Source organism: Ovis aries, chromosome 15 (genome assembly GCF_016772045.2).
Source record: "Ovis aries strain OAR_USU_Benz2616 breed Rambouillet chromosome 15, ARS-UI_Ramb_v3.0, whole genome shotgun sequence".
NCBI lineage: Eukaryota > Metazoa > Chordata > Mammalia > Artiodactyla > Bovidae > Ovis > Ovis aries.
In genome coordinates this window covers 43,499,884-43,516,907 of record NC_056068.1, presented here as the reverse complement: position 1 = coordinate 43,516,907, position 17,024 = coordinate 43,499,884, and the positions used below count along the sequence as shown (strand labels likewise).

Here is a 17,024-nt window from a genome sequence, read left to right as displayed (position 1 = left end):
GCCAAACCCATCTAGCTGAGATTCAGATGAAGGGGCTATGAAAGGTATGCGGCTTTAGTAAAAGAAGTTCTTCAAGGAAATCAGCATCTAGCCTAGGCCAAGACCTGAGAAGCCCTGGTGACAGTTGTACCTTTAATTGCCAGCTCTGGAAGCTTCTATCCCATTGCAGAGACGGAGCTAATATTTAATAAGTTTTTTTTTTCCTAGGCACTATGCTAAGCACTGACATTATCATCTCATTTAATTCTCAAGGAAACTCTGGGAGACAGAGTACTATTATTATTTTATAGATGAGGAAGCAAAATTCTAAAATGCCCTGAGATCTCACTGTTTGGTCAGTGGTTAAAGTTTGGCCCAGATGATTCACCTGGATGACTGTCAGAATCATGAGGATAACCACACACACTTGGCAGCAGTCCTGTCCAGGACACAGGGTGTTAGGTGTCCTTTGATTCTACCCTCCACTGAGCTCCACTCCCCCAGGCAGTGTTCCCCGACTCACCTGCTCAGAGTCCCCCGAGGGGCCTTAGTGCCTCCAGCTCCGTGGGTGATGCTGGAATTCTTGTTGGCAGTCATGGTCATTTCTGCTCTCTGCAAACACAGAGCCCTGCAAAGAAGACAAGACCAATCAGCCAAGTTTCCATGGGTAGCCCAAAGCACCTCAAACATTCCCAGATGACCTCCAGAACTGCCAGCAGGGTTTCTGCGGTGGGAGCGGGAACCACTTTCCCACATATATTTAATTTCATCTGTTACAGCTTGTGGGCCTCAAGGCTTCCCTGATCTGGGTTGGGGAAAGGTCTGTGAGCTAACAAATAACTTCTCACTTCACAGAAACTGATTTTTAAAACTCCATTCCCATCCAGCTTCTTCTTGTTACTGAAGTTAGAGTTTCCCAACTTTCTAGCATGCCATATAGCGCTTATGAATTTTGCCATATTTGTATACTTCCTGAACAATCATTTATTCAGTATTTTTCTTGAATCAACTTGAAACTGATGAACTGGTCTTAACTCCATTCTAAACAATTAACCACTGACAAATATTTACTGAGTACCAATTTCCTGGACACTGCCATCAGCAAAGAATAAACCCAAGTCTCTGCTCTCAGGGAGCTACATCCTAGCAGAGGGAAACAGACAATAAGCAGCCACATTTCACATGTGTGATATGTAAGTGTATGCCTGTGTGTAATATGTATAGTGGTAAGTGGTAGGAAGGAAAAATGAAGCAAGGTAGAGGAAAAGGAAAGAAGATGTGCCATTTTAAACAGGATGTTCAGGGAAGAACATCCTAATAAAGTGACACCTGAGTCAACACCATAAAATTATGAGCTATCATACTTTTAACACCCATTAAAATAAAATTAATATGCTTTAAAGTATTTAAGAACTACAAAGTGAAAAATGTTGTATATGTACCATATACAATTAGCTAATATCATATAAAGTTGTTTTATGCTAAAATAATGAAGAAAAAGGTTAAAACTTAAGGGTACATCCAGACGGGAAAAGAAAAAGTAAAATTATCTCGTATTTGCAGATGATACAATCATGCTTGTAGAAAATCATAACATTTCCACTAAAACACCGTTAAACTAATATATAATGTCAAGCATGCTTGTAGGATATAAGGTAATACTTAAAGAATCAATTTCTTTCTACACACTAGCAATGAACAATCTAAATACAAAATCAAGAAAAACAATTCCATTAATAATGGCAGCTTTCCAGGTGGTGCTAGTGATAAAGAACCCACCTAACAATGCAAGGCTTCCCTGGTGGCTCAGAGGTTAAAGCATCTGCCTGCAATGCTGGAGACTGGAGTTCGATCCCTGGGTCGGGAAGATCCCCCGGAGAAGGAAATGGCAACCCACTCCAGTACTCTTGCCTGGAGAATCCCATGGAGGGAAGAGCCTGGTGGGCTACAGTCCTCGGGGTCACACAGAGTCGGACTGAGCAAGTTCACTCTAGTTTGATGGGCCATGTTCCCGAGTTATTCACACCCTCCCCTCTCTTCTGTCTCTGACATTGCCTTCTCAGATGATGGCCTTACTTCCATACTCCATTCATGACATGATCAGAACATCCACCACTCCTCGCACGTCTACCCTCTCTCCAGCATTTCTGTGCATTTATTCCGGACACAACTGAGTGATTCCACTTTCACTTTTCACTTTACCAATGCAAGTAGACATAAGAGACGCGAGTTAAATCTCTGGGTCAGAAAGATCCCCTGAAGGAGGGCATGGCAACCCACTCCAGTATTCTTGCCTGGAGAATCCCATGGACAGAGAAACCTGGCAGGCTACAGTCCATGGGGTCACAAAGAGTCAGACACAACTGAAGCAACTTAGTATGCGGTACAATAATAGCAGCAAAAAGACTAAAATACTTAGGAAGAGATTTAACAAAAGAAGTGCAAGACTTACACACTGCAAACTGCAAAACATCATTGACAGAAAGTAAAGAAGACATAAATTAATAGAAAGACATCCCATGTTCACAATCAGAAAACTCAAAGTTGTTAAGATGGCAGTATTCCCCAAATTGATCTACAGATTGAATCGAATATCCATCAACTGCAGAAAGTGACACTGGTTCTAAAATTTTATGGCAGTGCCAGGGACCTAGAGCAGTCAAAAGAACCATGGAAATGAAGAATAAACTTAAAAGACTCGGATTTCCCAATTTCAAAATACTACAAAGCCATAATAATCAAGACAGTGTACACAGATGTAAGAATAGAAATAGAAATCAACAGAACAGAATTGAGAAATAAACTCATACACTAATGGTCAGCTGATTTCAACAAGGATGATAAGAAGATAATTGAACAGGGGAAGAAGAGTCTTTTCAACAAACGATGCTCAGACAACTGTGTATTTGTATATAAAGAATGAAGCAGGACACTTACCCTGATATTATACAAAAAAAAAGTAAAAATGGATCAAGAACTAAATTTAAGAATTAAAATTACAAAAGGAAAACCTGGAAGAAAACACAGAGGTAAATCTTTGTAACACTGGATTAGGCAACGGTTTCTTAGGTATGACACCAAAAAGCACAAGCAACAAAAAGAAAAAAAGATATAAATGATATTATATTAAATTAAAAATGTCATGCTATAAAAATATAAGACAGTAGAAAGACACCCACAGAATGGGAGAATTATCTGCAAATGATATATATTGGCTAAGCTACTTGTATCTGGAATATATAAAGAACTCTTACAACTCAAAAATAAAAAAGACACATAATCCAATTTAAAAGTATGCAAAGGATTTAAACAGACATTTCTCCAAAGACATAAAATTGGCTAATAAACACATGAAGCAAAGCTCAACATCATTAGTCATTAGGGAAATACAAAGTAAAACCACAATAAGGTATTGGGTTGGCCAAAAAGTTCATTCAGGTTTTTTGTAACATCTTATGGGAAACCCCAAATGAACCTCTTGGTCAACCCAATATTACTTCACACCACCAGGATGACTATAATAAGAAAGACAGATAAAAACAAGCATTCGTTAGACTGTGAGATTGTGGAGAAATTAGAACCTTCATTCACTGCTGGTGGGAATGTAAAATTGTGCTGCCACTTTGGAAAACAGTTGGCAGTTCCTCAAAAAGTGATATATAGTTACCACATGACCCAGCATGACTCAATCCTGGATATATAGCCATGAGAAAGGAAATCATGTCCACACAAATACTTGTACTAATGTTCATAAAAACCAAAATGTGGAAACCCAAATGTCCATCAGTGGATGACTGCATTGGCAAATGTGGGACTTTCCTATGGTCCAGTAGTTAAGATTCCAAGCTACCAATACAGGGGGCAGGGGTTCCATCCCTGGTGGGGGAAAGAAGACCCTACATGCCACATGGAGTGGCCAGAAAATTCTTTTTAATGTGGTATACCCAGAAAATGGAACATTATTCAGACATAAAAAGATACATTCTTCATGGATGAACCCTGATGCCAGTTTTATGAAATGTCCAGAATAGACAAGTCTACAGAGATATAAAATTAGTGGTGGCTCAGGGTTGGGTTTAGGGTGGCAGAATGGGGAGTACTCCTATGAATATGGTGTCTCTTTTGGGGTATGAAAAAAAGTTCTGGAATTAGATAGTGGTGATGGTTATATAACTCTACAAATACATAAAAAACAAATGAACTGTACACTTTACAGGGGTGCATATTATAGCATGTAAATTACATCTCAATGTAGGTGTTTAAAAAAACTTAAAAATTTTTAAGTGCCTTGGAGAGTGGACGTGACACAGCAATAATTGATGTACCAAATATATTTTCAGTATGAATGTGCACTTTGTTCTGGGCTAACATCACCTTCAGGGAAAAGTTGAAAGTGAATAGAAACAACAGTTCTCTCACTCTGATTCGCATTCTCATCACATTGACAAAAATGAAGCCTCTTTGGATATGAAAGTTAAACATTCAGGCTTCAGCAATACGTGAACCATGAACTTCCAGATGTTCAAGCTGGTTTTAGAAAAGGCAGAGGAACCAGAGATCAAATTGCCAACATCCGCTGGATCATGGAAAAAGCAAGAGAGTTCCAGAAAAACATCTATTTCTGCTTTATTGACTATGCCAAAGCCTTTGACTGTGTGGATCACAATAAACTGTGGAAAATTCTGAAAGAGATAGGAATACCAGACTACCTGACCTGCCTCTTGAGAAACCTGTATGCAGGTCAGGAAGCAACAGTTAGAGGTGGACATGGAACAACAGACTGGTTCCAAATAGGAAAAGGAGCACGTCGAGGCTGTATATTGTCATGCTGCTTATTTAACTTATATGCAGAGTACATCATGAGAAATGCTGGGCTGGAAGAAGCACAAGCTGGAATCAAGATTGCTGGGAGAAATATCAATCACCTCAGATATGCAGATGACACCACCCTTATGGCAGAAAGTGAAGAGGAACTAAAAAGCCTCTTGATGAAAGTGAAAGAGCAGAGTGAAAAAGTTGGCTCAAAGCTCAACATTCAGAAAACGAAGATCATGGCATCTGGTCCCATCACTTCAAAGGAAATAGATGGGGAAACAGTGGAAACAGTGTCAGACTTTATTTTGGGGGGCTCCAAAATCACTGCAAATGGTGACTGCAGCCATGAAATTAAAAGACGCTTACTCTTTGGAAGGAAAGTTATGACCAACCTAGATGGCATATTCAAAAGCAGAGACATTACTTTGCTGACTAAGGTCCGTCTAGTCAAGGCTATCGTTTTCCAGTAGTCATGTATGGATGTGAGAGTTGGACTGTGAAGAAGGCTGAGAGCCGAAGCATTGATGCTTTTGAACTGTGGTGTTGGAGAAGACTCTTGAGAGTCCCTTGGACTGCAAGGAGATCCAACCAGTCCATTCTAAAGGAGATCAGTCCTGGGTGTTCTTTGGAAGGAATGATGCTAAAGCTGAAACTCCAGTACTTTGGCCACCTCATGCGAAGAGTTGACTCATTGGAAAAGATTCTGATGCTGGGAGGGATTGGGGGCAGGAGGAGAAGGGGACGATTGAGGATGAGATGGCTGGATGGCATCACTGACTCGATGGATGTGAGTCTGAGTGAACTCCGGGAGTTGGTGATGGACAGGGAGACCTGGCATGCTGTGATTCATGGGGTAGCAAAGAGTTGGACATGACTGAGCGACTGAACTGAACTGAACTGAATGACCTTAATCCTGGAGAGTATCTTATTCATTACCTTGGTGCAAATAAGTGATTGGTCTCAATGATAAAAACAAGCCAAACCCGCATTCTTGATAGCATTTATAATTCTTTCCTAGTTTCAACATGAAATGCACTGCCTTCGCATAAGCTCTCATGGCTGTTGTTCTGGTGATGATGGTAGTGAGTGAAGTGGGAATTAGAAAGGGAGGAAGCAGCTGTAGGTGACAGCGGTGAAACATCGCTCCCACAGTGAATACTACAGAAGCTTTCAGAAAAAGGAAAACCCCAAGCGTCACTTTTATCCTTCATGCACACTGGCGCTCAAGAGATGTCCTTTACCTGTCCCAGCCCAGGGCCAAGTTAAGAGCTTGGTGGATGGCTCTGTGTGTTAAACAGAAAGAAAGGAAAGGAGAGGCAGCCCCTGGAAGCTTTCTCAGGCCAGCTCTCGGGGTCCTCAGGGAACACAGTGAAGCAAGGAATCAACCCGCTAAGCATCAGCTTTCAACTGTCCCCATGGTAACGACAGTCACAATAATCATCAGAACCCATCATACCAGTGCCGGACATGCTCTACCAGCTTCAGGGCAGGCCCTCAGGGGGAGGCCAGAAGGTTTATGGAAAGAACAGAAACTGAAATACATTAAAAGAACATGATGAAAAATATATTCTTTCCTTCCCTGAATTTCTGATCTAAGAAGGGTGGACCCACTGCTCTGAAAAGCTGCAACAGGAAAACCAAGCGCCAACTAGAAAAAGGGGGAAATGTAGATAACGGTGGTATTTGCTGGAGCCAAAAGGAAAAATGCTATGAAGATGCACCCAAGAAAGGAGTGGATGAAAACTGCCACCAGGCCCGTGGCAGCGCCCCTTGGCCACATGCCTGCAGAAGCGCAGCTGCTGATCCCAGCAGTGGCCCAGCAGGTGAGGCATCGTGGGCAGGCACCACTGAGAGAAAACCCGGCAGGGCCCACTCAGGCAGAGGTGCCTGCTCACGGTGCTCCTGCCACCTCTCTCCAGCCAAGTCTCTCAGGCTCAGGGAATAATCCAGCGGCTTGAGAAGCTGAGGACCAGGCTAACCCTTCACACGTGAAGCACAGACTTGAACACTCTGCGTGGCTGGCTTCCTGGGGCCTTCCGCCGAGGCCCTGAGAGCCAGCCCAGACTCCCATCGACGCTCTCTGCCTGACTCCTTTGGCTGGTCTGGGTGCAAGGAGAGAAGACACTCCCGAGCAAACGAAACAGCCACTGGGAATAAGAGCAGAGAAGCCAGGGGGATGAGAGGCTGTTTCACTATAATTCAGCCAAAAACTACATGTTTGGAAAATGAAATTGTTCAAGTAGGATCTACCACCAATCCCGAATTGCTCAAAAACCCAGCTCTGACAAGTTATAGACAACCATCTGAAGAGCTACAACCCAAAGACAACAAGGCTCCACTGGAACTTCTTTACAGTCTCTGCCCTGAGACAGAAATCATAGTCCTGGGATCTCAAGGTGTAGTGGGAAGAACACCTGACTCGGAGTCTAGCTAATGCTAGTCAAGGGTCATTGCACACCTGAGTTTTGAAGACTCAACTTTCTCACTGTAAGAGCAATAATAATAACATGACCTACCTCATGTAATTGTAATTCAGACACAGTGAACCTTGATAAATCACTTTTCTTCCAGATCATGCTTCTCTGGGTATTTGGAAGTTGCTTTCTCCATTCCCAAGCTAGATTCATCATTTTTCAGACTCCCCGATACTGCCAGTCAATCCAGTGACTCTATGCCAGGCACTGCGCAAGGTACTAGGATATAAAAATGGGGGCTTCCCTGGTGGTTCAGTGGCTAAGACTCCAAGTCCCCAAGCAGGGGGCCTGGTTCAATCCCTGGTCAGGGAACTAGACCCCACACACCACGACTGAGAGTTTGCACACCGCAACTAAGACCCAGCACAGCCAAATTAGGAAATATTAAATTTTTTCATAAACAAATAAAAACGAGCAGATACAATCCTTACCCTGGAGGAGCTAACTGTAAAGGGAGAAAAGCAAAGGAAAAAGTGGACTCCAGGAAGGCCTTATAGAGAGGTGACATTTGAAAGTAAGCCTTAACTTATTTGTGACCTAAAAAAAAAGATGCATTTATTATGAAAGGTGCTGCTAGATTCTTTACAGAATAGCTAAATTTAAAAGCATTTTAAAGGATTAAATAATTTAATCCCTGTGGCAACTCTACAAAGTGGGTGCTATTATTATTTACATGTTACCAAGGAAACCAATGGAGAAGGAAATGGCAACCCACTCCAATGTTCTTGCCTGGAGAATCCCATGGACAGAGGTCCATGGGGTCACAAGAGTCGGTCAAGACTTAGTGACTAAACCACCACCACCACCACGGAAACAAAGATACACAGCAGTTAAATCGCTCGTCCCACGTCACACAGCTAGGAAGTGGCAAGGCAGAGTTGGAGCCCAGGTGGCCTGCACCAGCATCACAGCTCTGAGGCAGGTCTATGCATGACCTCCACCCATCTTCTAGTTCAGCTCTCATCATTCTGTGAAACAGTGGTAACTTTCCAATCAGGAAATGCAGGTCACTCACCCGGTGAAGGAACAGGGCAGGAACGCTGACTCAGCTCTGAGTCCACCATCCACTTACTTTCCTTAACACTGACAGGGGTGAGTGTCAAAAAAAGATGCAGAGTCACAGGCCCCATCTCTCCCTCTTGAATGGGACCCAGGAATCTACATGTTCAGCAAGCATTTCAGGCTGGTCTTATGGACCTGTGTGAAAAACTGTGTCCTACCAGATGCTGAGAGCTTGTAAAGGTTGAAGGGTCACTACTGACCATCTTCCCAAGAGTCTGCCCAGCTGTGACTGGGTACCCTTTCCTCCTCCCACCCCCAGCTTCTTCCACCTGCAAAGAACCACTGACCCTCAGCAGAGAAGCAGGCACATGATGGGTTCCAGTAAAAGCATCATCAACATCTGCCCTAAACAGGGTCCTCAGTCTTCAGTGTGCTCTGAGTTCCTGTATCTCAAAGCAGCTCTTCCTGCCACCCGCCCCTGGTAGCTAACAACGGTTTTCCTCACTTCCCCTCCCTTTCAAACTCCTGGGAACAAGAGTTTATAACTGATGGTTTATAAACTGGTGGTTTGCAACAACAAAAGTATGTCTCATTTGGCCTTCCCTTGATTTATTTATTTTTTAAGTTGAATGGGGTGAATATAAACAAAATGCAAATAAAAATTCAGATGCTGGATTCTCTTGAAAAATCTGCTATCATTTCTGTATTTTTATATGGCAGCAGCTGGCAGTCCATTTAGATGTAGCAAGCCCTCTCCAATTTACTGCTGTCTCTCCCCACCCAACGGTGACAGGTGGCCAGCTTTGCTCAGCTCGGTGATCTGACTCTCTCAGTCGGCAGTTGAGTGCTGCGTCCCCCGTCCCAGCAGGGAAGGTTGGGGGCACTGCCCTGTGAGCAGCCATGCAAAGCCTCCCGGAGGGCAGGGCTTGTGCAGGGCAGGGAGGAGCTGATTCTGGCCCCTGGAAGCCCGCCATCTATCCCCCGAACTCCACTGGAGGAGCCAGCCTCGGGGCTCCCTGCTGCGGCTCAGGCCAGCCTGTATCCCGCAGTTCTCTCTCCTGCTCCCTTAGGTGTCTCTTCCCCTACAATCCAGTCTCACCACCCGGCCCACAGGTGCTCTCCCCACGGCCCGAGAGGAATCCCTTAGAGGTCAGTGTCTGAAGGGGGCTCCTTCTGATGGGTGACCAGCCTCTAAGAATGAACCTTCCGATCACCCTGGTTAGGTGACATTTCTAAATGTCTGCGTGGTACTTTTCCGCAGGCCTAGTTTTGGACATGACCGGGTGCCTCGTCCCTGAGAAGGAGATGTCTGAACCCCAAGAGCACTGAGGAACAGATGCACATGTGTGGAGGGAGGCCTCCCGATCTGCTCGGTTCAAGTCGCCATCGAGAGAAAACACAAACACCGCCCAGCACTCTGTTCTGCTGGTCCAGGTAAGAAGTCCGGAGCCTCCACAAAGGAAGCCTCTAAACCACATGAGGGAATTTCTGCTGAGTTGACATTCCACTAATCTCTTATGCAAACTCTTGTGTGGAAGTAATAGCTTAGGAAGCAGCCCACAGGGAAGGAGAAGGCAGGCAAGGAAACCGAGCTCTGTGTGTCCTGAGAACCTGGGTTTAGCCCAATCTGGACAGTTGTGGTCCGACTGCCCTGGGGTCAACCCGCTACTCACCCTGCCCAGGGAACACCCACCAGATCACCCTCACCTTCTTACTGACTCCCCCCTGAAGTCCTTCTTCATTCCAGACCAAGAAGACAAGGATCAGACTGGCAGCTCCCCCAGAGAAGGGCCTACATCTTTAATTTCTTCCTCCAAGAGTCTCAGCAACCAACACTGGCACTTAAGCTTCAGGAAGGGTCATCGTTAGAAAGAGTTCCTTTTACCTACTCAAGCCAGACCTCTCTAGAGCGTGAGGTTTTGTAGGTGTCCCTGGACTGGGCTAAGGTGGGAGTGCTTCATTTACCTTTCAGAGTTCTGCCCAGATTGACAGCTCAGGCCTTGTTGCAGCAGCTCACCTCCACAGTCTTTGTTCCCGGGCCCTCCTAGGACATTCATAGCCATCCCCCAGGTCTCCTGACACCCGGGCCCCCTCTGACCCCACACGGTTGAGAAAGCAGGGTGGCAGTACTTAGAGAGTTCTTCACGTTTTGAACAATCCTCAGTACCGAGCAGAGAGTTCTTCGCCTAAAAGGCCTGCAAATGTTAACTGATTTGCTAACTGATGGCAAAAGTGGGCCCCCAAGAAGTCAAAGGCCAGGAAGACAAAGGGCGCGAGAAATTCAAGCACTGGCCATTATCCTGTGAGGTGCACTCCTTCACTCCCCACAGCCCGGTGGCTGTACAACCAATGAAAGGGAGGTTTCCAACTGTAGCTGTCACCCAGCTGGGCTGTCACCAGCAGGCCTTCCCCCCTGCCCCACCCCTCAGCCAGGCCCCTCTCCCACCGGAGTTTCCGTCTCCTCACAAGTGCCCCTGGTACCTTCCAGGACGCTCCTGCAGTAACAGTTAATCCAACACACCCAGGAAGAGAGACTCTTCCTGGGAAACCTGCCTTCATCTCACTCACGCTGGCTTTCTCCTCCTCCACCCCTCTTTTCCTCCCTTCCTTTCCTGACTCATTTCTCACTGGTTATCCGCCCACAACCTTGTTTTCGGCTCTGTTGTACCTAAAATCAACCAGCTACAAGGGAAAGGGGAGAAAGTGGGCTCAGAGATTGGGTGCTGGGCATCAAAAGCTATCACAAGGAAGCCAGCAAGGTTTTTCTCAAGCTGATCCCGTAATTCTCTCCAAAACGCCAGACCCTTTTTCTCCATCAGTACCTCTACATACCTGGTACCTTGGATCTTTTCCATTCCAGCCCCAGGTTCTGGGGTTCTAGGTCCAGAAAGCCCTTCGAGCAAAACTGTCAAGAGGATTATGAGCCTGGTCAAGTGGAGAGGGACCAAGATTTGTTTTGCTGGGAGACCAGAAGAATTGCCGAGTGTTTTTACAGGTCCCTGTGAGGCTGAAATCCTCCTCAACCAGTCACAAAAAAGATTATTTTTGTTGTTGAATAATAACCAAAAAAAAAAAAAAGTCAAGCTCTCTATCCATCCCCTCACTGTCCACTTATCACTCCCACGTCCTCTTTCCCAACTCTCCTCCTCAAAGAGGCCTTTAAGTTGGGGTTTTCAACCTCAACCATTTTCAGTCCCTTTTCCTGCCAGATGGTCCTTCTCCACTTCAGTACTGATTTTGTGGAGGTTTGAAGCTGGGTTTAAATGTTTCCTGAAAGCCTAAAATGGGCTGAGGGCTTCTTAGGCAATTCCAGGCCAAAGGAAATCTGGTTGCTTCCAAGACAGTTTTATAAACCTTGACATAGCTGTTTCTACCAGTCTGGAAACTCAGCTTCTTAGCAAGGACCTTAACCCAGCTCTGCCAGGACAATGGAGCCTGCTCCGTCAGGAGAATGGAGGCCTGCCCTCTTCCTCCCTGGCAAGAACAACCTTGTGGGTCCTATAAACATGCTGTGGATTCCAAGGCCACAGACCTAGCTCATACCAGGGCCTTCCCTCTGCCAGTCACAGCAGACTAAATGCCATTTCCTGCACATGCCAGGAATGTTTATGCCTCTAAGCTTTTATTCAACCAATTCCTTCCATCGTGAAGTCCTCCACCCCCATTCTTTCTTAAATATCCAGTTCAAATGTCAACTTCTTTCTGAAGCCTTTCCTGATCCTAAATCTTGACCTCATTCTCACCCTTCCCATCCTCTCCAGCCTGGCTGAACTCAACCTGACCGATGGCAAGATGCCTGCCCTACTCCAGAAAAACACACCACCCACAAGTCAACCTTCTCAAAAGTGGTAAGGGCTAAAGGGGCTGGGGAAGTCTCAACACCTTCATTTTCCTATCTGTAGTATAGGGAGAATACCCTGCCTCTACCATGAGAACATCAAAACCAGCGAGAAGCCATATATAAAATACAAAGCATACTCAGAACCAAGAGGTAACATACTTGAAGTCTCTGGCATTCCCCCGACTCTCAGCCTCAAGACCTCTTCCCTTGTCCTCACTCTCTTTTTTTGTTTCCCATTTCATCGAAAAAACAGAAACAATGAGAACAGACCCTCAATAAGCTACCATCATCAGATGCACCCATCACCAGCAACAGTGCAGACCTTGCCACTTCTCTGGCAAAACCCTAACATGGATCCCAATCATTCAAAGTAAGAGCCAAAATGTTCACAACGATCTATAAGGTCCTCATCCTCTAGGTCTCCATGATACTTCCAATCTCATTCCAACTACTCTTGCCCTTTACTCTTTCTCCACCAGCCACATCCTCCTTACTATTTCCTCAAATACACCAGGCACATTCCAACTCCAGGCTTCCACACCCACTGTCCCCGGTAACTCGAACATTCTCCCCCAAAAGAGGTTCCTCCCTCACCTCCCAGGTCTTTGGACAGACATCACCTTCTTAGTGAAAATTCCTCTAGATCACACTATAAAATTTAGTATTAAGAAATTACTATATTAAAAACCCTTCCTCCATCCTACTATCCCCTCAGCCCTCCTATTCTCCCTTCGCCTGTTTTACCCTTCTCCATAACATTCATCACCATCTAACACAACTACTCTTCTTTTCCATTTATTTATTATGTCTGTATAAGCTCCATGAGCCTAGGGATTTGGGGGTTTTGTTTATAGCTGTACCCTTAGTGCCTAGGAGAGACCCTAGCACACAACAGGCTCTCAATAAATACTTTTAGAATTATTTATTTATGGCTATGCTGGGTCTTCATTGCTGCATGCAGGCTTTCTCTAGTTGCGGCATGCGGGGGCTGCCCTGCAGTTGCCACACACCAGCTTCTCATTGTGCTAACCTCTCCTGTTGTGGAGCACAGGCTCCAGGGCCTCAGTAGTGGCACATGGGCTTAGCTGCTTCATGGCATGTGGAATCTTCACGGACCAGGGATCGAACCCATCTACCCTGCAACGGCAGGCAGATTCTTAACCACTGGACCACCAGGGAAATCCAATCAATAAAAACATTTTAATGAAAAAAACACTTGCCACCAGCTCAGAGTGGCCATACCAGACAGAGTGAGAAGCTTGGTCAAGGTTTTCCATTATGGTTATTGCTTTTTGCCCTGTTCTTGCTCCAAGGTCTCCTTGGCTTTTGCTCACTGTTTTCCTTCTTCCAGAAAGAAGGCCCATCTTCCAACACCACCAGCCTTCCCAGTTCAGACTCTGACCCACCTATAGCAAACACGTCCACTCAAAACTTTCAGAAGGGAATCATGTTCTCTGAACACCTCTGAACAGATTCAGATCAGGAATGGCTTCAGCCCCAGAACTGAAGTTGCTCTCTGCAAAGATTACAATGATTTTCCTGTTATAAAACACAAAGATCCTTTCTCTGGGGCTTAATGAATGACAGGGCTTTCGTATCCTGATGTCTGCTGCTTGAGACACCACTGATCAGCCCTCTCTGAAGCACTGTGATGTAGTTAACTCTCAATCTGGAGTACGCTCTCTGGGGGTAACATTTTACCATCTGCCTGGAAGATCTTTATGCTCATCCAGGCACAGGTCATGAAAGGCTGGGGAAATATCATAAGAGAAGCAGACGGAGAGACAGGTGTGGCATCTGAGACTTTCATTTGTTTACCCACTTGAACCCTTCCAGGGCATCTTCCTGGCCAGGGCCCCCTGCCACTGTGCTATATCCTGGTCCTTGCCCTTGAGCAGCTCTCCATCCTGCCTGAGATGGTCAAGTAAAGGAAAGATGCTGGTACAATGTAACAAGAGCTCTGACAGGTATGGACGCAGAGCTCTGAGAGCAAGGAGAAAGACACCTAACCAGGTGGACAGGACAGATGCGGGAGAGGGTTCCGGAGGAGACAGGAAGTGACACTGGGCTGAGTCTTGTAGGACTTGTTGAAGACAAAGAAAACAGAGGAAGAATGTTGCTGCTAGCAGAAGGAAAACTGTGAGCAAAAGCCAAGGAGACCTTGGAGCAAGAACAGGACAAAAAGCAATAACCATAATGGAAAACCTTGATCAATCAGATTACACTAAATAAGAGCTCTGTTCGTTAAAAAATGCCATTTAGAGAGCGAAAAAGGAAACTTCAGAGTGGGTACACAGATTATAGAGCTCAGCAGAGTGGGAACATTAGGTACACAAAGCAAAGTTATCTAGAAGTTGAGTAACTCTCAAACTGCAGATCTTGGCCAGATCATTGGGGCTGAATCTCCCTTTGGATAAAAGTCCCAGTCTTAGAAGGCAGTAGAAGAAAGTGTATGTACACAACCAGGCTTGGTTGTTCTAAGTACACGTTTATCTCATTTAATCTAGCTGTCATTATCTCTATTTTATGGAGGAAGAAACCGAGGCTCAGGCTAAGTAATTTGCCCAGGGTTTTATAGTAAGTGTAGACCCCAGAGTCTGCAGAGTTTGGCACTAAGCTCTGTAACAGAAACCAGAGCAGTAAGTCCCTTGGTCTCTGTCATATCTTGTGGCAGGAAGCCATCCTCCATCCTGAGTATGCTCCTGCAGCCGAGCTCTATCTGGATAGAGTTAGAAATGGCAATAGTCTCATGTCTGGCCCCCAAATTTTGGTGTTAAAATCCCATTTTTCTTTAAGCCATTTAGTTCATAGGGCCCTGAATCAACAAAACCTAAACATAAAAAGGACTTTCCTGGTGGTCCAGTGGTTAAGACTTCATGCTCCCAATATAGGGCCATGGGTTCGACCCCTGGTCAGGGAACTAGTAAGATCCCACATGCTGTGTGTCGTGGCAATGGTAAATAAATGAAAGAGATGCTCCTCTTTTGCTGTTCTTCAAGTCATTTCTCTTTGTCATTCTTCCCCACCCAGGGACAGAGGCACTCACAAACACAGACCCTGGTAAAATAAAAGCCTTCCCTTATACAGTCTAGCAGGAGCTGAGACTGAAGATAAGGGGCATTCGTCCATCCATCTACCCAACTGCTTTAAAGGTTATGATGGGGACAGAATTGGCCTTTTTCCTCCTTTAAATGAAGCAAGTGCTACTTGGCTTCTGTGGTTCTCAAACTGTGTGCAGAGGTGCCTGAGAGTACTACAGGGAACTCACAGGGGGTGCTGCAAGATATTTTAAATTTTTGAGGGAAACAAGGGCAATATTCAACATTTGTCGGATATCCCGTGAGTTTTAACACGAGATTGCACTACATTCTTTTCGATGATGTCATTTCTTTGTGAAGCTGGGTTTTCAGCAGCTGCTGTGATTAAAAAGCAGTAACGGTGTGAAAAGCAATGTGGAACAGGAAATGGGGTGGCAATATCCAATGCAGTTCCAACACGTGAGCTGTGCAGTGCCCAGTACATCCCATTAGTTAGTGACTATGGCTATTTGAGAATGAAATACAAATATTTTTAATTGAAACAGATGTACAATATTATGCTAGGTTCAGGCGTACTAGGTAGTGATTTGATATTTGTGTATGTTATGATCACCATGATAAATCCAGTCCTATACAAGTTATTACAATATTATTGACAATATTCCTTGTGCTGTATATTACATCCTCATGACTTACTTATCAGATAACTGGAGATTTGTACCTCTTAATCCCCTGCACCTATTTCACCAATCCCCCCAACCCTCCTCTAAAAACATTTTTCCTTTCAATTTATATATATAATGTTTTTAAATGGCTACTCAGTTATTAGGATGTATAGGCACTTACTAAACTGTTTACACTTAAATATTGCATAAAAATATTCCACCTCTGAGCATTGTGAAAAATTACTTCAGCACAAAAGGCCCACCAACTGAGGGCGTTTGGGAACCTCTGCAGCAGGTGTTTTTAAGTCTCTGCATCAAGGAGCCACGGAGGAGCTCAGGGCGGACCCAACCTGCCCCAGCAGGACGTGGGCAGCTAGCACTCAGGCCTGTGGACGGCACGCTCAGGCTTCCCCCGCAGCTGACAGAACAGCTGCCCCTCTGCCTGGAGAGATGAGGCTGCGCACCAGCTCCTCTCAGCTGCCTACATCTGCATCAGCTTTACCCCAGGCTCCTGGGCTCCCCTCTGAACTCCCTCCTTGAAAAGTTATACTCAGCAGGAACCTCATGAATAAAAGCCCAAGCCAGCCTAGAAGCCAGCAGGCCAGCAGGGGACTTCCACACACGCTCAGACTTGAGCAATGCCCACAAACCAAACCATTAATCCACAGAGGGAGGGAGTGATGGGAATCTGGAAGAGGGATTCCATGGGCAGCCCAGCCGCTGAAAGGCCAACTGGGCTTTTGGGTGAAGATTTACATGAAAATTATGCCTTTGTGTCCTGCTAGTCTCCCCCAGCCCCACCACCGCCCTGGGGGTCTCTGGTCTGATACATTCCCTCCCTCTATTCTTTCTTGAAGTCATAATCCTCCGTTGGTGACATCACAGCTGTTGATACAATAGCCAACTGTTGTGATGTCACAAGACTCCAACTTTTATCATTTTCAGTAGGGAGTGGGGTTAGAGAATGTGATAAAGGGCTTAAACTGCATAAAGTCATAGAACTGGAATTTGCTTTTTCATGCTAATTTCCCTGGTAATGAAGGGCACTGGCTCAGAAAATGAAAGGCAAGCAAGCCACTGGCAGCAAGGCTGTGTGCAGATTCATCTAAACCAAGGGGAGTGGGATGGGGTAGTGGGGCTAGGACAGAACAGAGACAAAAGTTTTTAATTCCAGGATTAGCCAAATATGAAGATCTTCTCAGTCTGGCCA

The 17,024-nt window shown here is 45.3% G+C and overlaps 1 protein-coding gene across 8 annotated transcripts in view; it reads right to left on the bottom strand.

Moving 5' to 3' along the window:
• Positions 1-17,024, bottom strand: part of DENND2B (DENN domain containing 2B) — a 166,791-nt gene that overhangs the window by 59,629 nt on the left and 90,138 nt on the right. For all 8 annotated transcript variants that reach the window (XM_027979402.2, XM_042233081.2, XM_027979404.2 and 5 more), the window contains one exon: positions 503-607. In XM_027979402.2, coding sequence (XP_027835203.1) covers positions 503-582 — 80 coding nt within the window. In that variant the 5' untranslated portion in view covers positions 583-607. The remainder of the gene's footprint in view (positions 1-502; positions 608-17,024) is intronic.